This window comes from Bactrocera latifrons, unplaced genomic scaffold (assembly GCF_001853355.1).
Source record: "Bactrocera latifrons isolate USDA-ARS-PBARC rearing strain unplaced genomic scaffold, ASM185335v1 scaffold_122, whole genome shotgun sequence".
NCBI lineage: Eukaryota > Metazoa > Arthropoda > Insecta > Diptera > Tephritidae > Bactrocera > Bactrocera latifrons.
This window is the reverse complement of record NW_017534653.1, coordinates 842,717-868,044: the sequence shown is the minus strand read 5'-3', so window position 1 is coordinate 868,044 and position 25,328 is coordinate 842,717. Positions and strand designations below refer to the sequence as shown.

General features: G+C 35.9%; 4 protein-coding genes across 4 annotated transcripts; all 4 read right to left on the bottom strand.

Annotated features, from left to right (window-relative positions):
- LOC108978452 (acyl-CoA-binding protein homolog) lies at positions 1–6,992 on the bottom strand. The gene is made up of 3 exons (XM_018948752.1): positions 6,936–6,992; positions 403–443; positions 1–337 (listed from the first exon to the last, which is right to left on the bottom strand). The coding sequence occupies exons 2-3, from the start codon at positions 415–417 to the stop codon at positions 89–91; spliced, it is 264 nt and encodes an 87-aa protein (XP_018804297.1). The 5' UTR covers positions 418–443; positions 6,936–6,992; the 3' UTR covers positions 1–88.
- A 1,989-nt stretch (positions 6,993–8,981) lies between these two features.
- LOC108978459 (acyl-CoA-binding protein-like) lies at positions 8,982–9,533 on the bottom strand. Its single transcript, XM_018948762.1, has 2 exons — positions 9,439–9,533; positions 8,982–9,371 (listed from the first exon to the last, which is right to left on the bottom strand). Exons 1-2 carry the CDS (start codon positions 9,445–9,447, stop codon positions 9,126–9,128), a joined length of 255 nt encoding a protein of 84 aa, XP_018804307.1. The 5' UTR covers positions 9,448–9,533; the 3' UTR covers positions 8,982–9,125.
- Positions 9,534–19,018: 9,485 nt separating this feature from the next.
- Positions 19,019–19,468, bottom strand: LOC108978462 (acyl-CoA-binding protein). The gene is made up of 2 exons (XM_018948766.1): positions 19,388–19,468; positions 19,019–19,298 (listed from the first exon to the last, which is right to left on the bottom strand). The coding sequence occupies exons 1-2, from the start codon at positions 19,394–19,396 to the stop codon at positions 19,143–19,145; spliced, it is 165 nt and encodes a 54-aa protein (XP_018804311.1). The 5' UTR covers positions 19,397–19,468; the 3' UTR covers positions 19,019–19,142.
- Positions 19,469–22,167: 2,699 nt separating this feature from the next.
- On the bottom strand, positions 22,168–24,600 carry LOC108978460 (Bardet-Biedl syndrome 1 protein). Its single transcript, XM_018948763.1, has 5 exons — positions 24,265–24,600; positions 23,954–24,189; positions 23,075–23,894; positions 22,480–22,751; positions 22,168–22,421 (listed from the first exon to the last, which is right to left on the bottom strand). Exons 1-5 carry the CDS (start codon positions 24,533–24,535, stop codon positions 22,224–22,226), a joined length of 1,797 nt encoding a protein of 598 aa, XP_018804308.1. The 5' UTR covers positions 24,536–24,600; the 3' UTR covers positions 22,168–22,223.
- Between the last annotated feature and the right edge of the window lie 728 nt (positions 24,601–25,328).

Below are 25,328 nucleotides of genomic sequence, written 5' to 3'. Positions count from 1 at the left end.
TATTTTCTGTTCATTCATTTTATATTTCCAAAAAAAAAAATTTAAATTTCACTTGTCCATTTTATATTTACAAGTATGACTCTCTACATTAAAGATAAGAAGCTGACAATTTCTCTACAAATTCTATGTATTCCTGCTTGGCGGCGTCTTGTGATTTACCCTTCTGCTTATTCCAGAACTCCCATTTGGCTTTGCCCTTTAGATCGAGCATACCGGGCTTAGATGTGTTATTATCGCCGACCGTGGCCTGTTTGAAGAGCGCATATAATTCCAGCAGTTCCTCGTCGGTGGGACGTTTCGTGAAGGCTTTTGCCTTTTCAGCAGCGGCATTGAATTTCTGTAATAAAGACAACAATATAATTTTAATATTTCAAAAATAAATGTATGAAACTATGTAATTACCTCATCAAGCGACATTTTTTGGTAATCTTTAAATTAATTTGCTGAAAGAAGAAAAAATAAGAGATAATTAATATTGCATATTTTATATGGAATAAATGGAGGGATCGCTAAAATATCACCTTGAATTGGTAATAATAAATTGAATGATATGGATTATGATAGTAGCGGAGCAACAATCCGTTCATGCACACACACACTTGGCTTAACACCTAGCAAGAGCAGTTTGTAGCCTTGCCCGTGATGAAGCTTGACCTACAAATGAAGCCTGTTTTTTTACGGGAAACGACTCATTCACTTTCGTGTAAACTTCTCAAGGCCAGACTTGTATGTATGTGTACAAGGACATATATATATATATATATATTTGTATATAGTATATTTGCATACAGTATTGGCTTGGAATGTTCCTCTCGACTTCGTAGCGTGGTTATGCCTTGCTATTCAATACATTATTTACTTCATTTATTCTGTTTATAGTTTATACTAGTAAACAAGGAGGTCAAGATCATACGTAGGTAGTCTTTTATGTTTCGGGATTTAGCAACTCTAGTGTGGACATTTGGCCGTTCACGATTTTATTGTAAAGTTTGACATTTTTAATTTAACATATTATCAGAATGTTTTGGCATATGAGCGCTATTTGTACGTGTGTTCTTAACAGTAACTTGAAATATTCATTTCGGCCAAAAAATAGAATAAAGTTGCGAACATTCTCGAGCGAATTTTTTACATGAACATAAATAAATTTTTGGCGATGAAAGGTCCTTTATCGAAGGTATGGTGAGTACAATCGGAATCGTATACGACGAATTTCGTGAAGATCGTCCAAACTCAGTCATTGCTCTGGAATCTATTGAAAGTGTGTACAAACTGATATTACATGAGGACCTTGTGATCTATAGTGAGATTGTGACAGTTATACACATTAGTGAGACAAGTATACATTAAATATTACATAAATATTTGACAGTAAAACAACTTTTTTTACGTTTGAACCAGTTGTCCTTCAAGAAATTTAATGGAATTCTAGGTGTTTTATGTGTATCTCATTTGGGTCGGCGAAAATTCTTTTGGCTTTATCCTCCTAGCGAGTCCACCATTTTGGCAACAGGGCTAGTTTCTAGTTATATTCTCCTTCCTGATAAAATGCTTTGCTTATAAAACTAGAGGAATTGTGTACTATATATCTACATATTTCTGCCATTGCTAATGAGACACCTCGCGGTAGGTATAAGACGCTAGGGGTAGAGGTTCTCCGAAAAATAAAACTAAAATTGAAGACCAAAATTATGAAAAACGAGCTGGGACATCAGCGGAAACGTCGGTCGAAAAAGTGGCTTCTTCCACCGGCTGGTGCAACGAGCCGTTCATAGTAGTTTCAGTACTACTGCCAAATCCGCTTTGCAACGTAAACACAATGGATATGCTTCGCTACGCTACGCTCTCCGGGATATGCCAAAGGTGCTATGTCGGCGATAAAGACTAGGTGAAAGGCAAAACCCAATAAGGAGGGTTTGAAAGCAAAGCGACCTACAAAAAACGGCGAAAGTCAAGGAAAGACTTAGACCCAATTCGAAGGATGAAAAACGAAGAGGAGGGATTGGCTTGGGCTACTGCAAGAAAAGAAGAAAGCCCGAGCATATTATATTCACATTCTCGGACTGAGCTTCGCAAACCCGATCGAGGAAGGAAAGGCAGCGATCCGATGAAAGTCAAGTAACGGTGCCAGTGAAACGGCTGACAAAAAGGGCCCAACGTTAGACTCGATCAAGAGAAACGCTCAACGTCCAGAGCGAAAGCGATGGCGAGCAAGATAGATATGAGCCATCTAGCCTTGGGAATCAAGCAACCCCTTTGGACAGATCACTGAGGAGAAATGGAAAGCGGTAGAGAAGAACTTGCTAGTAGCGTTCTTTGAAAGATTAAGTGATACATCGTAAGGAGGATGCACTGCGGCTTCTTCGGAGATAAAATGCCGACGGAAGATTGGAACGTGATGAAGGTTACCAACTCTAACAAGGAGGAGAATGGCAGCCGAAACTATACGAACCGTTTTCAGAACTTCAACTATTCAAGGTATGTCTAATGGATAAATTTTTAAAATTCAAATTATTTTCGGAGATATCAATATTTTCCGACCGGAACTGAAATTTTATATGCGTCTTTCTCGATAGACTTACCTATGTCTGTAAAACTATGAAAAAGTGGTACAAAAGTGTGTTATTCTTTTCAGTCAATTACCATTTCGTGAATAAATTGTTTTCAAACTTTTTTTAGTTCCAGACATTCTGACATTATTTTAAGTTAAACCAGATTAAATGGAAGACATTTGTGGAAAGTTAATTTATATATAATTAGAAATACTCTAAAAAAGGATTTTATGAGTGTATTTGTGGAAAGTTAATTTATATATAATTAGAAATACTCTAAAAAAGGATTTTATGAGTGTATCAGAGGAGGTCTTTGTTCAAACATATAACATATAATATAATATATAATATAATATTTGCTTTGCTTTTGTGTGAATTGGAAGGTAATTAATTTTCGACCTATAACAGGTCTGCCAGGTCGTCATACCATGATTTTTGAAGCGCAATATATTAATTTTTAATCGAGTGAACATCTCAAATTTAAATCAAGGTGCAGGTTCTTGGTTTTCTTCGAAAAATTTATTGGAAAATTTCAAGGTTATATAAAATAAGCATTACAAAGAACGCATTTGCATAAATTTTAAAACTGAGTTTGCACTAAAAATTAAATTATTTTGCTTCTTTTGGTTAGCTCTTCATTTCTTAGTTTCACTTTCGTCTGCAGGTAACAGACTGTCTTTTATTAAATCATTGCAATTCCCATTAATTCAAAGTCTATTGTCTTGAAACCAACAGTAAAACATAAATATGTAAGCATAAATAGGCACGCATACACATATGTTTATGTAAATGTTTGTAACCATATGTTACGGTAAAACTTTCTCCAAGTAGTAATTCAATTTGATTACTCATGTGCGGCATTCAAATGTCCAATTGTAAAGCGCGCTTTATAGTTGTTTTTTGTGGCACTGTGTGTCGATAGCGAAAAAAATAATTGAATACAATGGAAATAATGCAGCTAAACAAAATGTATTATTTCCGGTTACAAGTTATAAGTTTTGAATGCCCGCCTAGTTTCTCAGTTTGTGAGGCATCGACATGAAACGTTCTTTTCTCCGCAATAAGCTGCTCATTTTTCGGAAGCGCCCATATCGGATTACTACCTATATTATATAGGTCTCATATAAACTGACCGATCAAAAACAAATCTTTGTATGAAAAGATTTTTTATTTGACAAGATACCTTTTCGAAGTTTGACGTAGATTGCTGTTAAAGGCAATGTTGCAATATTCGAGAAAATTGTTCGGAACGAGACATCATAGCTCAGAGACTGATAAAAATCAAGGCAGAGATCTATACTTTACTATATAGTATATCGTTTTATGCTAAAGAGAAATGTATATGTGCAGGGTGTTATAGCTTCAGTGCAGCCGAAATAAATTTTCGGTCTTATGCAGGTCTTTCTACTTTCTTGCTTTCTTATCATGTGATGCGCCTTCATTGAAATGTAATGAAAAAAAAAGTAAGCTTTAATATGTAAAGTTTTTAATAAGCACTTTTAAATGAGTTTTATAAAACGAAAAACTGCTTTTAATACTTTTGCTGCTGATTCTAATTGTTGAAGTATGCCCCTTTGAGCATTTCATATTTTGAACTCATATGTAACTAATTGCCGGAAGTTTGAATTTTTTGCATCCAATGATTACTGGACTTTCACATAAATAAAGAGTTTTAATATAATTAAAGTATAGTACTATACACGCCAGGAGAATAATATAAATATAAAGCAAACAAGAAAATAATTTAAATTTTTACATGAAACATATAATTATAGGAAATTTGATAAATTTCATATTTAAAATAACTTTTTCACCAAACATCAATACGGAAGTGAAATTTAAAAGCTTTATAGCGAATTTCACGGTTACAAAATAAGATGTTCCACTTTTCATTAGCAGCCAAACACTGTGCAACGTGTGTAATTAAATTGAAAACAAAACTCTGACCGGCGTGCTAATGCCTTATTGCGTTATTGTATTTGTTGTAATTTTTATTACGGCTACATGACAAGCAATAGTTGCTTCCAGCCGGCATGGATTGGGAGCCAATGGAAAACAATTTTGCAAGTTTTGTTATTCATTGTTAAGCGGGGTTTGTCCAAACCTTTCGTTAAAGCAACAATAGGTACAATAGCGCCTTTTTTAGGGCACCGGTTTTCGGAGTTTGTAATATGTACTTGATGATAGATCAAGTGTTTGAAGAAGAAAGAACATAAATAACATATGCATATGTAATATCTTGGCAACAATTAAATCTGAACAATTTGTAGAGCCTTAACAAACGAATACAATCTAAACAACAGTATATGATGCCAGAGAAAATGGGGCTAAGTAAAAAGAACGAGTATTGGGTTTATATTATGACAGAAATTGCGAAAGGGTTGGTTAAGTTAAATTAAATTATCTGAAGAAATGAAAATAAAATAAAATTAATTTAAATTAAATAAAAATAAAAATCAAAAACAAAATGGAAATCAAAATTAAAATAAAAATCAAAATTAAAACCAAAAACAAAATCAAAATTAAAACTAAAATTAAAATCAAAATCAAAATGTATGTTGGGGTAGAAACTCATTCATAGAATCAGGAAAGATTACTCGGTACTCTGTATTAGTTAGTCCACAAAAGTAAATTTTATTGCACATAAAAATTTATTATAAGTTTTTGCCATGCCCACATACGTGAACAGCTTCCATAGCCGGACAAAACCACTGTGACGATGGATGTCCAATTATGACGAATTTCATTGTATTTTCTTCAACAAAACAATTGTCTATTAAATGATAACCTGCAAAAAAAAAGATATTTCCATACAAGAATTTGAATTTGATCATTCATTTTGTATGACAACTACATATGCTGTAAACAATATGATCAGAGATTGTTACGTTGATTTAAGAAATAGTCCATGCGTGAAGAATCCGATCTGGCCGATATTGACAAATGATCAACATAATTTCAAAATGCACCCATGTATTAAATCTTATCTTGACTTGAAACCGGGTTTTGATCCATATTCTCTTAGGCAAAGTTATTCAGAAATATCCTAGGACTATTTTCCGCATATCAACCCGCTCGGTTATATAAATATATGTCTTACAAGGTCTCCGATGTTCAGCGTGTTACAAACTTCATGGCAAATTTAGGGTATATTAATTTCAAGGTATAAAAATTTTTCACTAAAATAAATTTTATGCGACCTGAAAATAGTAATGTCGCATGACCTTTAGTATAAACCGAACAAAGTTATTATAAGATAATGTCATCAACAAGGTCGGAGTATTCCGCGCTTACTTCATTACGTAGTTTCTGATTTTATCACATACATATTTCATTTTATTATTTCATAATAGTATTTAGAGACTTTATAGTAGCCCCGGCAATTGCACGTAAATAATATCTGGAATTAAACATTTTCGCACTTAAATAATTAAATCGGTAAACAAGATTAAGACACAGCTACATGCATATGCATTACCAACAGCTTCAGTTGAAATGTTGGAAGTTTGAAACATAAGCATTTTACAAATTATTAAAATTGTATTTCAGTTAAAGTTTCAGTTTCAATTTTTTCAAAATTTAAGTTAAAATTGAAGCTAAAATTTCAATAATGTAAACTTTATTTCTGCGATTATAATTGTTTAATTGGATACTTTCATTACAATGCAGACTTGTCAAAATTAGAAATTAATTTTTATTTTTACATTAATTTTTATTTTAATTGTGTTAATTGAGTTGAATCGTAGACTCGTGCGCATTTGAAACCTATGCAGAAAACGAACGTGAGTACAGAGTACATAGTTCATGTGAAACAGGAATAATTAGAGGAGGTAAACACGGATAAGCAAGCTTATTAAGCACAAATATTTTACAATCACACATACACATATAAATTCGTACTTGTGCACAGCAAACCACATTAAAATGTCGCGTGAAGTTTGGGTTCGAAGGTTCGTGCCTTTAAAATAAACCATCGCTGAGCGCATTAGCAAGTAGACGAAGCGCTCAAATTTAAATATTTACTAAACGTTCGAATACAAAATAGCTGCGGTACATGTTAGAATTAGTCAATTCATTTAAGGTGCGTTGAATTTCGACTGTTGCACATATTGTATTTGTAAATGAAACCTCTCATAAAAGTCCAGAAAAATAGTTATTAGTCACACTACTTAATTTACGTCTGTGTATATATTTAACTAATACAATTTAAACCACTTCATTGCATCCGCAAGATTGCGACCGTACAAGCAAACAAACCCAGAAGTCACACCTGCACTGGAATCAAGAGTTCTCAGCGTATCTTTTGCGCCGTTGACTCTTATGCTCGTATGATTTCGGAAAAGTACAATTGTATTTATTATAACTTAATTGCAACAAACTTACACGATCAACGTTCCACGGGAATGGCGAATTGCAGTCTGAATTCGAAGCGCAAGCATTCGTTGAATTTAACAACAATTGGTTGGCGCGATCAGCTGCGCTGAAAGCTTCACGATTGACGCACTCGAAAGCTCGCTTTTGGGGGCCACATAATCAGTTACGTGCGCCAATGGTAGAGTAGGCATGTGTTTACGTAGTTTACGATTCATTTTGAGCTTTTGATCGCTTGATCTGGTGAATTTTTCGACGATTACGTTTGTTTTGCCGGCAGGTAGCTCACACAATTATACCCAACTATTTAGTTGTATTTGTAAATACTTTTATACATTTGTATGGATGTCAGCGTTTCGTGCAATAAACATTTTCAGTTTAATCTATTTTTCTAATGCATTTAGTGGAGTTGAAGTGCTAAGGTGGTAAATAGTTCATAAAGTTCAAGTAGCCCGTGGCAATGCGCACATATTAACAAACTACATAAAACACAAATCGGGTGTATCCGAACAGTTTACATATCTTAAGATGTAAAACGTCAAGCAAAGAATCGACCTCTAAGCAGTTTTATATACTATATATGTGTGTACATACATCCTATATAGTATAACTTATATAGTACATATATTCACCGACATATTCGGCATACGATTTGTTAGAGAAGCAAAAGTCATTATACGCAGGATATGGAAGTCGGGGTAGTTTCGAACCGGTTTTATCTATTAACTATTATCGTGCCACATACTAAAAGGTATTAGTTATAAATACGGATTTGCTTTGTCATGCTTTTTGTTTATTTTGTTATACCCTCTTGTCTTTTGAATTTCGCGGCTATGTATTATCTTTGAAAGGTCTTGACATAACCTATGTATATATTGCGTTCAACAGTTATACACGTGAAAGCATAGAGTGTATTAAAGCCGAAACTGGCGCTATTTTAAAGGTTTCCGTCCGCAAATCTGCTAGAGAAACGTTTCGTGAGATTAATGATGTTTTGGGGATGGTACTGGTACTCTATCATTTCGAACTGCCGATTAATGGTTTCGACGATTCAGAGTGGCGGAAGACCTGTGACCAGAAGGCTGGATACACAAATAAGCTTGATGTTTGGGTGCCGCATGATTTGAAGCAAAAAAACCTTCTCGACCAATTTAACGCCTGTAACCTTGATCCATTTTTTTAAGCGGATGGTGACTGGCGACGTCAATATCAAGCGAATACTGTCGTGATCGAAGGCCGGTGAATCGCCCCAAACAAGCCAAGCCGGGATTGACCACCAGGAAGGTTTTGCTGTGTATTTGGTGGTCTACTCCGAACAACTGGACCGCTTGAAGCAGCCGATCAATCAAAAGCGTTCAGAATTGGCGAACATGAAGGGTGTAGTGTTTCATCAGGACAACGCCAGACTACACACTTCGTTGATGACTCGTCAGAAGCTACGGCAGCTCGAATGGGCGGTTTTATCACATCCACCATATTGTCCAGACAGCAGACTGTTCCTGTCCACGGTGAAAATTGGCTGTCCGAGTTCTTCGTTAATATGGAGGGGGACTTCTACGAGGGGTGTATTATGAACGAAACGACGCATATTTGAACTAAATCCGATCACTATAACACTTTTTATAGAGCATTGAATAAAGAGCAAAAAAGCGGAAGGGAGATATTTGAAAACAAATATCCTACCCAGTACCCAAACTTGTCTACGGCTAACAAACCCATCTTACAAATTGCCGAATTGGCTGTACCCAAATCTCAAAAGAGTTTTGTACATCTGAAAGAAAATTTCGCCAAACTCCGCAAGGCAGAAATTAAGAGAGTATATTTGTAGCTTCACTTATACGGTAACTGATAAAGAATTAGAGCTTTGAAGAAAACCTGATTGGTTAGGAAAAACTTACCTGGAAATGTTTTCAAAATTTGATACAAATTTCAGCTGAGAAAAGGAAGTGAAACTTTTGCTGATTTTTAGTTACTCATGCTCAACTCGTTTTGATGCTGTTAATATAATTGCAGTTACAACGCTAGAACTTCCTATATAACGCTTAAAATAGCTTTCACTAATATAATAATTTGCAACTTTTTATTTTACATGAAATTTATTCACAATTAAACACATAACATGATAATCAAATTTAACAATATTTATAAATTAATATGAATAGTCTTTGGAAGAGTGAAATTTAACTATAATATACGAAAAGTTTAAGCGTAAATGGGTGCGTATTTCTCGTAGACCTGGACGTAGGCCTCCTCGGCGGCAGCCTTTGACAGCCCCTTGCGTGAGTTCCATGCGTCCCACATGGCTTTCCTCTTCAAGTCCAAAGCGCCTGGCTTCTCAATGTTCACATCACCAACAGTAGCCTGCTTGAAGAGACCGTAGAATTCCAAGAATTCGGCGTCAGTGGGCTTCTTTGAGAAGTTCTTTGCTTTTTCGGTTGCTTCTGCGAACTAAAGTGGAGAAACATTTTATAAGAAAACACTTCAAACATATTTAGAGTTATGTGCGTCCACTTACAGACACCATTTTGTAGCTACTGTTTGTTGTTCACGTAACTGTTGTAGAAATCAACTAACTCCAAACTAGTCTCGCGAGCATTTTTATACTCCGAAAATTACGAATATATCACAGCTTTCTTAGTTAATGCTACTAATCGCTAGATTACGCTATTTGTTTAAACTAGAAATAAATAAAATAACAATGAATAAGCATAAAATGAAGATATATTATATGACAGTCTGCGGCAAAATCTATGGAAATTGATTAGTTGACGTTGAGAAAGTCAATACTATTTTATGGTAAAGAAATTTCTAAGAGTTTGGTGTTAACTCTTAATCTAGCAGGGAAGGAATTTCGGCTGATATGAAATCCTACCAGTTTTAAGCGGTGTGGTAAATCACTACCCTGCACAGCGTTAAAATACTGACGTGCTTTCTTTATATACAATCAGATAAATAATACAATATCATGATGAACACACATTCATGTGTTGCATACAATTAGGCGTCAGCAAAAAATTTCTACAGCTTGATGCGTTACAATTTTACACTGACGCTTAGTTTTTCGTAATATTTAACTATTTACCGCTCGTCTGCACTATGCTATTGATTTATTATACTCTGAACGGGGTATATTAAGTTTGTCACGAAGTTTGTAACACCCAGAAGGAAGGGTCGGAGACCATATAAAGTATATATATAAATGATCAGTATGTCGAGCTGAGTCGATTTAGCCATGTCCGTYTGTCTGTATATACACGAACTAGTCCCTCCGTTTTTAAGATATCGTTTTGAAATTTTGCAAACGTCATTTTCTTTTCAAGAAGCTGCTCATTTGTCGGAACTGCCGATATCGGACCATTATATTATAGCTGCCATACAAACTGAACGATCGGAATCAAGTTCTTGTATGGATTTCAGATTTGACAATGTATTTTCACAAAATTCGGTATAGATTATTTTCTAAGGCAACAATGTAATCTCCGAAGAAATTGTTCAGATCGGTTAACTATAGTATATAGCTGCCATACAAACTGAATGATCGGAATCAAATGCTTGCATGGGAAACTTTCTCATTTGACAATATATCTTCATCTTGGTTATGAGTTATTGTTTATAGAAATGTGTAATATCAAAAGAAATTGTTCAGATCGGCTCACTATAGCATATAGCTGCCATAGAAGCTGAACGATCGGAATCAAGGGCTTGTATAGAAAAGTTTCGCATTTGACGTCGTATCGTCATGAAATTTGGCATGGATTACTGCTTAATGTAACAATATAATCTCCAAAAAAATTGTTCAGAACGGATTACTATAGCTAATACATAGCTTCCATACAAACTGAACACATAGTTACTAACAGAAATGCACCTGTGAAGGGTATTTAGCTTCGGTGCAACCGAAGTTAACGATTTTTCTTGTTTTGGTTTCAGTTGCAAAGAGATCTTAGAAATTTCCTTGATGTTCCAAAGGAAGTAAAAGATTAGAGGGAATTATTTTTAATATTTGTAAAACATTATATGAAACAACTAAAGAAGGGCTAAGTTCGCTTGTAACCGAACATTTTATACTCTTGCGGCTTGGTCACCTCGTACATCACACATTTTGACCAAATGTACTGTAAAGTAAAATGGAATTTAAAATTATGTTATATGGGAACTTTATACCTAATTCATCCTTTTTCACACTGTGACATGAGAATGTAAAGATAATAAGATTTCTATCGAATTTGGTTGAAATTGGTGGAGTAGATCCAGAGATATGTAATTTCTCCTAAACTGACTCCCATAAAGCCCTCTTATATCATCCCGAAAGTAATATTTAATATATGTATATGACGCATTTAGTTATTGATTTATTGCACTTTAAGTTAGAGTTTAACACTTTGTGGTAAGAAGTGTCAAGAGGCTTTGAATGGTTTGAGAGAAATTTATATATTAAGTCATCAAGAGGAGGGCCACGCCCACTTATTAAATATTTTTTAAATCATAAGCGCTCCTCATTAACCCTCTCATGCCGAATTAAAATGGGCGGAGCAAAAACATTTTTATATATTTATTTTTATATATGTTAGTCTTAACTCTAGTATGAAGTAATATTTTTACGCATGGACGGTCGGACGGACAAATTCTACTTGTCTTTTCATCATGATCATTTACATAAATACTATAAAGTATATAAACTCTATATATCGATTATTTTTAGTTGACATAAGTAATAATGACATAATGTCAACAGGATTATTTTAAATCTCAAAATTAGGTATAACTGCGGATCAAATTTTGTTGCCAGAAAAATAAGATTCTCAAGAATTTTAATACATACTTTTAATAATTAATTATACATTTTAATTCAATTTCAATTTCGTATAAATAGCTCATCGTATTGATTTGAGGCGATACAACAATTTTTTCGATTTCGACTCATTTTTGAAGTTCCATTCGCTAAATTGGTTTTTACTATATTGTTAAACATCTCTTTTGTGACCTCTACTCGACGTCGGTTTTGCAAAGGGCACGAGTCTTTGGTACGAATTTAGCATTGACAAGCGTCATACGGAAGTCATTGATGCAAATAAGTGGAACCGATCTGTACGAGATATTGAGATCTACTGCTAAATCTCTATTGTCAACGGGACGACTTTTGGACATTTTTTTCCTTTTCGGTCTTATTGTCATTAATAGAGGTGAATAGGTGACTTTTTTGAAGTTTTCGATGACTTCACGACTTTCAGTGAATCACTTTGTGATTTTTCCCAAAATGCTTCTGCTGCATTTTTAACGATTTTCTAGATCAAGATTCACATTAACTTAAAATAATTTATATGAGGAGAATATGACCTGTGAATTTTAATAAGATATGTCACAAATTGACCGGTCAGCCATAGGCAATGTTGAAATTGGACTAAAATGGCATACCACATACCTACAAACGGATCAAGTTCAAGTATGGAGACTTACATTTGTTTTTTCTTATTTGTTTGGTCTACGTTTTTGATATAAAAGCCGTTATACACTAAGTTTTCCATATGTTACTCATCAAATTTTATTCAAATTCGTTGAACAGTTGAAGTACGGCATTTTACCTAAAACTAAGGGGAACCAGGCCCATTGTTCAAAATTTATACCAATTGAAAGTTACTCTAAAATTCAAAGCTTCTGACTTTTTATGTCTAGTTATAGGAGAATATTAGTAGGAGTGCGCGTGGTTAACATCCCATTTCACGGAGTTAACATTTTTTTCTCTAAACTCTTAGGCTTGTTATATAATAATATGTAAAGTTGGTGCAGGAAGCCTAAAATATTAGAGAAAATCGAATGCATCAACTGATTAGTAAGGAGAGACTAAAGTCAAACGAAACTGTTTATGGATCGAATTCACAATTAGTAAGAAGTCAGGGCGAGTGAAATCGTAAAATTATTATCCAAAATTACCATAACATTATTTCGAATAATGTTCTTCTTCATTACTGGCGTAGATACCGCTTACTCGGTTGTGTTTCGTTTATTCTTTTTAATATTTACTGCCAATTCGCAAGTGCAGCCAGGTCCTTCTCTACCTGAGTTCTTCAATGGCTGGAGTATTCTTTCCCATCCGGACAACATGACATAGACAGCGGAGCCGAATACTCTACGGCCAACTCATCAGATATTGCTATCGGCCATGAATGATGAGGAACTTGCAGAATTTGGTCTTTGTTCGTCGAGAGAGGTCTTTACTTTTTAATTGTTTACTGAGTTAAAAGTAGTATCTGTTGGCAATAGGGATTTTGTGTTCGATTTCAAGGCGCATATAGTTGTTGGAGTTGTTGGCTGGTTCCAAGATAAACGAAATTATCTACGACTTCGAAGTTAAGACTGTCAACAGTGACGTGGGGCCCAAGTCGTGAATGCAACGAGTGTTTGTTTGTACGCCGGCAGCTGTACACTCTTTAAAAGATTGTACCTTTTTTATTTATAATAGTGTGTATTATTTTCTCCTTGCCTGAAATCTCGAATGGACTGACGGAGCTTTTGGTGCTACTCAACGTCAGCTTAGACAGCCCTATTAGCTTTGTGCGGAAACCAAGTTCGGACATAGTAGATGCAATTCCTTTTCGTGCTGTTGAAGTCGGCTTTAAAATCGGCTAAGAGGTCGATATTCTTTCGCGGGTCTATTGCAAGACTTAAATGATTGAAATACAACAATTTGTGTATAAAGTAATAATTAAACCGAGTGACAGAAATGTTTTGAAGAGTATAAGGGGATCCTTAAACTGGCCATGATTGTATGATTAGTAATTGTGTGCTGGAAAGTCAGTGTCTAATTGAGAGATAGCCAAAAAAAATCAAAAGTAATCGTCCAGTAATGCATATATTGAATTTATATAAAGTAAGGTTTTACAGAGTATCAGTTCCTACAAATTGCGCGAATACTTATTGTTGGTTTGCACCCGACCTCACTGTTTCCCTACTTGCTATTTTTATACTTTATTGAATATCATAATTCAGATTAGTGTTGCAAGATTAATGGTGCAAGAACTATGCATTTCCCGCCGGTACAATAAATTTCCGTAGGTCAATTCCATATTGTTAAAAATTGGCTTATCAATCGCTGATAAGAATTTAGATTTGATTAATCGATAGAGTTTATTCATGCAGCTGGGCAAAATAGCTAGAAATTTTGTCGGTGTTCGCTTATCAATCACGCTAACTCACTTCCGCAGGTTATAGTTTTTTATAGTACAATAATCTAATATTTCTAGTTTCAGACATGAACGAATTTAATAGTTTTTACATTAATACATTACATGTAATTTATAAACTTGAAATATATGTACACAAATACATTTTATAGAAGTTTAAACATAGAAGGAGTTTTAATCTTCATTGGATTACCAGAAACAATTATTTTATACCTACTATATGCCATAGATTAGAGCGGGCCGATTTTTTCTATATACTAATTTTGAGAGACTGTGCCAAGTTCAAAAAAGCTGAATAATCGACTGTCTGTGCAAGTGATAACATGAGCAAACATTGAGATATCGTACCAGTATCTTTGGCATAAACGAAAGGTTGGTGTTGCAAAACCTATAAAGTTATTTGGTACTGGAACAGTAGAGGGCAGCATCTTTAGTTTGAAAAATGTTTAAAAGTAGTAGAAGTACTTCTTCCTTAATTGCTCATTAGGAACAATTTCGGTACCTTCAAAGACGGTGATAATCATGGGTGAAATTAGTAGTAACCACGCCCACTCCCTATGTAAAGGTTGTATTGAAAACTACAATGTGTGTAGTTTAGTACTCACTAAATAAAGAAGCATAAAATGTCAACAGTAAGATGGTACGAAGTGACTTCAAAGGAGTTAGTGTAAAAATTGAGCACTTCCTGCCTTTGGCTGAAATCCTATAACTCAGGAAATCCTGGACCAGTTTTAATCGAATTCGGTACATCACACATAAAATACACTTTTGAAGTCCATCTAATTCTTTCACCCCACAGGAAATAAATTAAGCACTAATAAAGATATTGTGCTCTGCACAAAGAGTTTGAGCGCATAACTCACACATATAAAAATAGACAAATTCGGACAATAACTTATCAATCCTCCTATATATCGAATGTGTGTTACGCTTTTTTTTTACCAAAATTAGCGGACTGTATGTGAGATATATCACTGAAACATATATAAAGACATTTTCTGGTAATCATGTGTCGTGCACCCAAAGAATGGATAAAATTAGATCATTATATTCCGCAGAGCCCATATTCTTAATATATGTTATCTTATATGAAAGAATCTTCTTTAAAAAAAAAAGGGTTAATGAAACTTAAAGGTCATTATACTTCCGTCCTAGTATATAATATAATTATTTCTAACTTCCAAGTCAAGACTATACGAGGGATGACTCATTAAATTCAAAGTTTGAGTGCTGAAAAGTGAAATTGCTTCAATCGATTTTTAAGAGCTCGCATTATCGTGGTGGAGAGTGATCCGTCTTCGGCGGTTGGGTTTTCTGATTTCCTGAAAGACAGCTAGAAAATGGATGGTTTTGCATTTCTCAAATTTTACTGTTATGAGTTGTTTAGTGGTATAGTTAGTATACGTCTTGGGTTAATCCATGACCTCGATTGAATTCACCATATTGTCGATAAACACTGTTCTTTGATCCTATAACCTTAAACTAGATCCGATCAGAATAATTAATTCATGCACTGACCGTCTGACAGTGGAGTCATTAACACCTTCACCGATTCCCTAACAGTGAATGGCGTACTTGGAGTCAACCTTGCTCAGCTTTATTCTGTCCTTGACATATGAAACATATGTCTACCGTACAATGAGTCCCCGCATGACCAACATCTGACACCTTTCTCCCTATAGACCAACACGTAAAAACAGCACGAGCTATTGGATGACCTCGATAACAAATTATCTAATTCTTAACATACTAACAGGGATTAGGTCAAAAGTTAATTAAGTTCATCTATGTACTCTTGATGAGTAAATCTTCGACGAATTTAATCAATCAATTAGGCCCCAAAAATCGATTTTTTCGAGGACTTTTTTGGAAGGGAACGAAATAATTTTTTTTGAATACGAAATCTTTTATATTCAGCCTTTGAGAAGCAATTGCTCTACAGAATCTTGCATGTGCATTTGTCGGACGACAGGCAGGATGCGGGTCGCAATTTAACTCGAAAATAATTTTTTTTTTTTTTTTTATATTGCATATCTTTATTTACAATCTGTCGTAAAACAATAAGTAAATGCAATTGAACGATATAATTCACATTGATGCATTAAGTGCAATTTGGTTTAAAGTAAGGGTGATCAGTAATGTATCGTATGATTATTTTTGCATCTTACGATCTAAAGGGCAGGTCTAGAGGATGCAGTCTTTCGTGTGTCTTCACTGTTGTCTAATAAGTTTATGGCGTGTGTGTTGGGATGGAAATTTAGTCTTGTGATGTATTTAGAGCTGTATCTTTTTATTTCGTCAATCACCGTAGATGTGTTCAGATCCTTATGGAGATGGATATTTTTGATATATTACGGAGCGTTAGCAATCAGTCAAAGAGTTTTTGACTGGTATCTTTGAATAATATTTATATTGGATTTATTTGCAGTACCCCAAATTTGAATGCCATAAGACCACACAGGCTTTAACACAGACTAAGTTTAGACTTGGGGCCAAGCAACCAATAGATTTTTCTTGTTTTAATTTTGAGCTGTGTTCTCTTGGCTCTGATATGTTCACGCCAAGTAAGTCTTTTATCTAAATGTAATCCGAGGTATCTTACACTATTGGATGTAGGAATTATGACTCTATTAAGATTTACGCTGGGGCACTCTTCTTTTCTCAATGTGAAGGTGATTTGAGCAGATTTTGATTCGTTTACAGAGATGCTCCAGTTTCTAAGCCAGGATTGCAATTGATCTAGCTGTGCTTGTGCGGTTTCAGCAGCTTCACTAGCCGAGTAGGAGGATGAAAGTATAGCAGTGTCGTCTGCGTAGGTGGCAACTATTAATTTATCGTCTTCTAGTATTGGCATGTCTGYGGTAAAAACTGTGTAGAGCGTTGGTCCCAGAACACTACCTTGGGGGAMTCCAGCTTTTATCTCGTGTATGTCCGAGATTTCATCTTGAATTTTAACGTAGAAATGCCTGAAACTCAGATAGGATCTGAGGAAGAGATAGAGCGGGGTAGGWAGTATCTTTTTAATTTTGTACAGTAGGCCTGAGTGCCACACTCTGTCAAATGCCTGCTGAATGTCTAGGAAAATCGCACAACAATACTTCTTCTCTTCCAGGCTACAAAGTATAGATTTCACAATACGATGGCATTGTTCCGGTGTACCTTGCATTTGTCTGAATCCAAATTGATGATCTGGGATGATCGATTGCCTTTACAGCTCTGGCAGTAATCTTCGAAGAAATATTCTTTCGAGTATTTTCGAGAATATTGTCAGCAGGCTTTTTGGTCTATTTGAAGATAACTCATTTTCCGGCTTGTTTGGCTTTGGTATCATAGTTATTTCAGCACATTTCCCTGCGTAGGGAAATGACTCAGCCTGAAGCTACAGTTAAAAAGCAACACTAAAAATAACAGGCATTTCTTGGGAAGATTTTTGATTGTCCATGCGTCGATATTGTCGTGACCCGGAGACTTTGAATTTTTTATCCGCGAAATTTCTGACTGAACTTCTGAGAGTCTTACGCTTGTTAGAGGTTTATCCATTGGGCATGGACTATCGATGTATTCTTCAACGTCCCGGCGTTGGCTGGTACTGTTGAAGTTAAATGGCTCAAATGAAGCTTTAAGATGGTTGGCAAAAGCATGAGCTTTGTTTGTGTTGGCATCTTTTACCGGAACGTGTCTTACGGTGGGCCGTTTTAGGTATTTGGTGGCCTTCCATATACTATAGTCCCCGTCCTTGTTTGGATCAACATTTTTGAGGTATTCTCCTATCGATTCTTCTTTAAGTTCAGCCAACTTAGTTTTAAGCTCCTTGATTGCTTTGTTAAGGGCTGTTTTGTCATTTGGATTCCTGCTGTTGTGCCAAATCCTTCGAAGTCGCCTCTTGTATTTAACCAATTCAGAGACTTCATCAGAATATGGTTGCCTATTTCTTTGTGTTCGACAAGGTTTTTTACAACTGTTCGTTGACGCTAAAAAGGCGGCTTCGTGTATTTTGTTGGCAAATATTTCCACAGCATCATCTAAATCTCTTGTTGAGTTAATCTCCATGTTGAGATTAATATTGGACTCAAGTCGCGCTTGAAAAAGTTTTATGTCAGATCTCTTATTTAATATACGCTGCTTGATGATAATAAATTCAAAAAGATTCATATTTTTTAATAATTTATCTTCTAGTTAAATTCCACATTGAAATTCTACAAATTTTTTAAAAATTGAAATAAAGTGGTTTTTGACCAAAAAATTTGTACTTTATGTTGTTTAAAAATATGTTCAAACTTGACTTTAATTAGTTTTTTAGTTTAAATAGAAGATTTCATACGACGTTTAGTTCTTTTTCTATCCTTCCCGCCAATTAAGAAATATCGTAAAAATGAGAAACCGAGAAATCGCGCATCAGTTTACACTTTCTGCCCAAGTGCTAATATATCTGCTAAACGTTCGGCCACTATTTCCCTTCTAGCTTCACCAATATAGCGCCGAATAGGAACGAAAAGACCACGGTCTACACTTGTTATTTCTAATATCATATATCAAATATATTAAACTTAGCCAACAAATTAAATATAAATATCTGGAACATGAAGAAAGGAGCAAATATTTTAATTTCCAGGAATAATGAACGCTGTTTTTTATGCAACTTTCTTTAAAATAAAGTTTCATCTACACCTTGTATACTACAATCCCTGTAATTTTTCCTTTAAAATTGCGAAAATAGAAAATATTCGGCTAATTCCGAAATTAGCCATACGTTAGTTGTTATTACTGGGATAATTCCATATCCTATATGTTAACCATGAACGCTTTTTTATATTTTGATTGAGTTAATTATATCTTTCGTCAACTGCTTTGGGCATATCGTATTCTTATGCCACAATACTATTTTTTATTAACAAGGTTATTAAAGGTTAAAAATAAATAAAGAAAGCGGTTAGCTTTTAATTAAAAAATAAATTTATTCATATTTGGGTGCGTATTTCTTGTATACTTCTATATAGTGAGCTTTCGCATCTTCGACGGACAAACCGGCCTTCTCCTTTCAAGAGTTCCACAAGGCTTTACGGACTGGATCCTCTGGCTCGTCGGTATTGCAATCACCAACTGTAGCCTGCTTATAATAGCCGTAAAATTCCAAGAACTCTTCCTGTGTGGGTTTCTTGGTGAAGTTGCGGGCTTTCTCAATGATTTCCTCAAACTGCAAGATAAAAATAAAAATATCTCAGCCATTTCACCAACTCTGAACTTCTGAAATATTGAAAATTAAATGAAATGAAGTAAATATACCGTGACCATGTTGTTACAAATTAATGTTTTCTTTGCTTAAGACAGTTAAGTAGTGAGGTGAATGCTCTACTTGGCTCATACTTATATGTATAACAAATGTTTTTACAAAAATACTATTGCAAATATTGTGCGAATAATCAGAATTTTTTCCTAATCAATGCAGTATATTTATTGCGTGATTGCTTTATCTGCCAGGTTGTTTGAATTACGTACATATATATAATATAAATACTAATACGCTTTTGGATTTGCTTTTTCTGGCTTTGTGACTTCAATTATCACCCATGTTATCTTTTTAATATAATAAATCATCGGTTGTTGCAAGCGAGATTTGGACTTCTTAAGTGTTTTCGTCTGTGAAATGAGGAAAAATTGGAGGAGCACAAAAACCCCGTTCAGAGTAACGCCATAACAGAGAGTTTAGTGAGATATTCATTAAATTTGAGGTAACCCATAATTTATTATTTCCGCCCCTTACGAGATTATAGCCGAGTTCACAACAGCGCGCTAGTTGCTCTTCCTTTTTGCTGCTTGGCGCCAATTGGGGATTTCAAGTGTAGCCAGGTGCTATTCTACCTGACTCTCCAATGGAGTGGAGATCTTCCTCCTCCTCTGTTTCCGCCGGCAGGTACTGCATCGAATACTCTCAGAGCTGGGGTGTTTCGGACGACGTGACTTGCCCAGCGCAGCTGATCATACAGCTCATCATCGTTCCATCGGTATTCGCCGTTGCTGTTGTCATAGTCCATGTCTCTGCACCATATAGCAGGACGGAAATGATAAGTGACTTGTAGAATTTAGTCTTTGTTCGTCGAGGGAGGACTTTACTTTTCAATTGCCTAATCAATCCGAAGTAGCACCTGTTGGCAAGAGCTATTCTGCATTGTATTCTGTGGCTGACATTGTTGTTGGTGTTGATGGTGTTTGGCAGGATAGACGGAATTCTTTACCACTTCGAAGTTATGACTGTCAACAGTTTTGTTTGTTTGTTGACAGGAAATATATATTTCGCCTTGCCTTTGTTCACTCTAGACCCATATGCTTCGCTTCTTTGTCCAATCTGGAGAAAGTAGAACTAACGTCGCGATTGTTATGGCCGACTCTTTTAGAAGGTTCTACCTGTTCTATTCAGCTTTACAGCTCGAATTATTTTCTCCAGCAACAGATTGAAAAAGTCGATATGGAGTTGCCTTTTCTGAAACCACATGTCGACTGGCTCAGAGATGTTATGACCGAGCTTTTGATATTGCTCAACGTCAGATTACCGTATTAGTTTTCGAGCTGTCAAAAGCAGCTTTGAAATCGACGAAGAGTTGGTGTGTGTCGATCTTCGTTTCATGGGTCTTTTCCACGATTTAGCGATAAGGTCCAATTAGTTTGTTGGCGGTGCACTTTAATCTTTCATTCAATATGCTCGATAGAACCTTATACGCATAGTTGAGGAGGCTTATCCCACGTTAGTTGGCGCTGATTGTGGCATATCTTTCTTTGAGGATTGAGCAGAGCACACTTAAATTGCAATCGTTGGGCATGTTTTCCGACCATATTCTACAAAGAAGCTGACACATGCTCCTTATCAGTTTTTAGCCGCCGTATTGAATAGCTCAGTGGGAAATCCATCGGTCCCCCCCGCTTTGTTGTTCTTTAGACGGATAATTGCTACTCAAATTTCTTCATGGTCGAGCAATGGAACGTCTGTTCCATTGTCATCAATTGGGGAGCCGGGTTCACCCTCTCCAGGTGTAATGCTTTCTCTGTCAATCAGCCAGATGGAGAAGATTCTTTCCATCATTTTGCAAGTAGTATGCTCTGGGCATCAGTCACAGAAAGAAAATCTTGTGATGCAAAAAAAATTTGATGTCGGGAAAGTGGAAGATTACTCGATGAAGACTGTTGCCAAATATAAGAAGCAGTCACACAATCATTGGGAGTCACTAAAGCAGCCATTTTAAAAAGTTAAAAGCATCCGAATATATTCAAAATCAAAAATATTGGGTGTCATAACCAACATCATAACCATTGACCAAGAGATGTTGAAGGACGATTTTGCATGCCGGGAATGCTGCTTGAATACTACAAAAAAGTAGTTTTGGCATCGGATTGGGTGATGAAAAATTGATCCATTACGACATTTCTAAACGCAAAAAATGAAATGTGATACCTGAACAATCAGTAAAATCAATCGCAAAGGCGAATATGAATGACGCCAAGGTAAGGTTCAGTATTTGGACGGACAAGAAGGGTGAGCTGTATTATGACATACTAAAACACAGAGAAACCATTTACGAGGAACGACACTGACAAGAACTAATCAAATTTGATTGCCGAAAAACACTCGGAGTCTGTGTCTATTAGGCATGAGGAAATATGTCTTCATTATGACAAATCTCCACCTCCTGTTGCAAGACCGGTGAAAAACTATTTAGAGAATAGTAGCTTCACCTCAAAGTATCAAAAAATGTATTCAATCATTATTGGCCGCCAAGCTGACGCAGTTCTTTTAGGATGAAATTCACACATTGCCAGAAAGTTGAACAAATATTATAGTTTCAGATTGGTAATATTTTGAAGAAAATTATTGTGCAAGTTTTTCTTAAATAATCATTTAAAAGCATTCAATTGTTTCCTTCGAAGGGTATCAAAGAATTGAATTAAATTTATACTTTCTGAAAGTGACCCTATTATTTTGTCCATAATCCTATATGTATTATTTAATTAAGAAACATATATTATATTTATTTATTCAATCATAACACTTTATTCGAATATATCGTCTTTTAAAACATACTTTTGGGCACAAGAGTTATCCGACTAACACATTATCAGCACATGAAATTCAAACATTCGCTTCCGATTGCGGCATGGCGATCACAGCGGCGATCAGCGGTTTCGTTTGACGCGCTTTCAGCAGCATAACGCGTATTTGAGAATTTTCTATCGTCAGTGTATGTGGTGGTAACTTAAGATTTGGATCCAATACCGCTACGATCTCAAAGTCGATTTTCAGCGGCACGCCAGGCAATATGCTGGGTAGCTGTAAACAAGACAAAATAATGAAATATTTGAATTTTAAGAAATTCTGCAGTTCTCACCTTGGCCATAGATTTATTTAAGGTGTAATGACGACGATCGGCGTGGAGCAGCACAGTTAAGTTCGATGCCATTTTGTAGCTCGACATATTCTGTATAGTTAGGTAAAGTCGAAACTCTGGTCCGTTACCACATACTTCCGCAGAGAGCTTGACAGGTGCATGAGTTATGTCACCAGAAATTGTGCTCTCCGATGAGTTGATTGCGTCGACAGTAGCACGGGCGGCCACATAACGTAAGCGCCATAGCTCGGCTTGAAATGCGCCATAAGTGGCTGTTAACGAAAAACGAAAATAGTAAATTGTGATGAAATAGATGGTGAAGGTAATAATTATATTCTTCAAAAAATGGAAACTACTTTTAGTAACTAATGATCTTAATCCAAAACTCTGACATTTAGACTTAATGTTCTACTTTCCAATATTCCTCGCTTGCAGAAGTGTTGCTGGTTTTATTTACACGACATTCGTCGTTTTAACTCTCCATTGTTTCTATATTATTTTCTAATCATTTTTAAATGGCTCGACTGTGATGGCACATGGTTCCGTAGATTTTCCCTTCAAAATATAAACACTTAAAAACTCGGTAATCACTTACTCTTGGCATTTTGTTTTTCCCTCGCCGCTTGTTCCACAAATATCGAGCTTTTCTTAGACTTCTCCAAAATCGTTTCAACCATCGCTTTACTCTCGACATTTCCCTTAAGTGCAAGCAGCTCACTGGGATCAAATGCAGCTGTCCTCTTTAGAATTTTCACGAATATCTCACCTTCAACACTAACCATATTCAGAACGTAATCTTCGTGGCCGGTGCGCCCGAAGCACATCGCGCCAATTGTTGACACCATGTGGAACTCATTGACCAAATAACGTTGCAAGTACAATTGCACTAGACCACCTTCCAATGCCACACAACAAAGTGTGAGTCCTAGATGAGGCAGTGTAATCGGAATCATACACATCGGCAGAGCGGGAAGTTTATTAACATACAATTGTTTGCCCTTCTTCGAATAACAAACAAGACGACGATCCATGGCACACACCGTTATCGTTTGATCCACTGGCAACAACATTAAACCGGTAAATGGATGAGATATTTTAAATATTTCCTGGCCCTCTTTAACCGATTTACGCAGTAGATATACACCGCCGTAACGTGTGGCGATTACAATGCGGAAATCGGTCTCGTATGTGCCATGCACAGCAATCATAGAAGGCACGGTATCGTAGTCACAGGTTTTTGCTTGATAAATTAAGCCAAAACTTTGTGGTTCCAAGACCAATATATCACCGTTATCGGTGGCAATAACCAAATGTGAGGGTGGATTCGCATCGCTGGAAATGCGTTCCAAGCAACCGAGTGCGACAATATTCGGGTGACGCATTACCGTAGCATCTGCATATTTCAAAATGAATTCCTGAAAAATATGTATAAATGTGAGAATTTGGTGTTCTGAAAATATTAACTCAGCTCTACATTTTGTTCTTCTTGTGGCAACTGTATTAGTCTTTGGGACTTCCTTGATATCTTTGGGCGCTCAATGGACCTCAAGCTTTCGACTAAGGCTGGCTGCTGATCTACGCGAACTGTAGGTAATTTGAGCCACAAATCCCTTTCTAACTCCTCGGCCTCTAAGCCGGGCACTGTGTACTTGAAATACGGTTTCATATTTCGAAAGAACAGCACCGACTCCGCGATGGCCACAGCAATAACTTCGTGTACACATATACATAGATATAATTTACTTTGTTTGTTTCAAACTGTGCAAGTGAATTAAATCAACCTACTTGGAGTTTTTGGCTCCGACTCGTCACTGTAAAAGCTTTGTATAGCAGCTGGTATACCGTTGAGCTTCAACTCCGTATGCAACGCAGTGCCTCGAAATATTTTCAAGGTCGCCGTGGGCTCATCCTCCAATGCGATGTCTGCTGCTATCAGTCGTACGTAATTGTCGCATTTAATGTCGCACAATGTCATGCAGCTGGTGACGGTGTTTAGTCGTGGTCGTGGCTCGTCTTCGTCTACGATGACTTGTAGCCATTTGGCGTTGACGGACATGCTTTCTAAGCTGTAGAAATAATCAAATGTTATCAACTTGAAAGTATTTTCGTAATGACCTAATGCCCCGCTGTTGGCAACTTCTTTGATTTCTTTTGACCATGCAATTATTCACTCTTTGTTTTGATCCGCATTTGTTTACCTTAGCAACGCAAGGACACGTTTCCATGTTGCCACATTATACAATTTTCCACGCTTTAAAGAGACGTATAGAATATGTCTATATGTTTATACTTGCATGTGAAATATTTTGAGACTATAACAAACCAAAACCGACGGAAATCAGTTCGTTTTATTACCAGAACACTTGAAGCTACTTAGTTTCATTGAGATAACGTATTTTCAGATATACAATTTAAGATCGAATCTATAGGCGAAGTTCGGTATAATCGTTATATAAGCCTCACTAGAAGTCATCGTTCAATCATACCACTTTAGGTTAGCTAATAATATTCAATAATAATGAAATTAAAAAATATATATATATTGAAAAACGAATCGTGTCACGGATTAACAGCTGTGCTCGATATCAGCGCCCATCAGCTATGAACGGTAAATGGTTTGCATAAGCTTCGATCTAGAAGTTTTTTCATTCTCCATGTCCTGCACTTTTTTGAATTCTCATAACTTAAGGTTATGTTGACTGGAAAATAGTGTACCGTCACTAAAGAAGTAAACGCCGAGATAAAAAAAATATAAAATAAGTTCAACAGAAGCTTAATTTCCGTAACTCAAGTGCAAGAGATATTATTTACAAACTCTATGTTGTTGATCTACTTATATTATCCCGTGT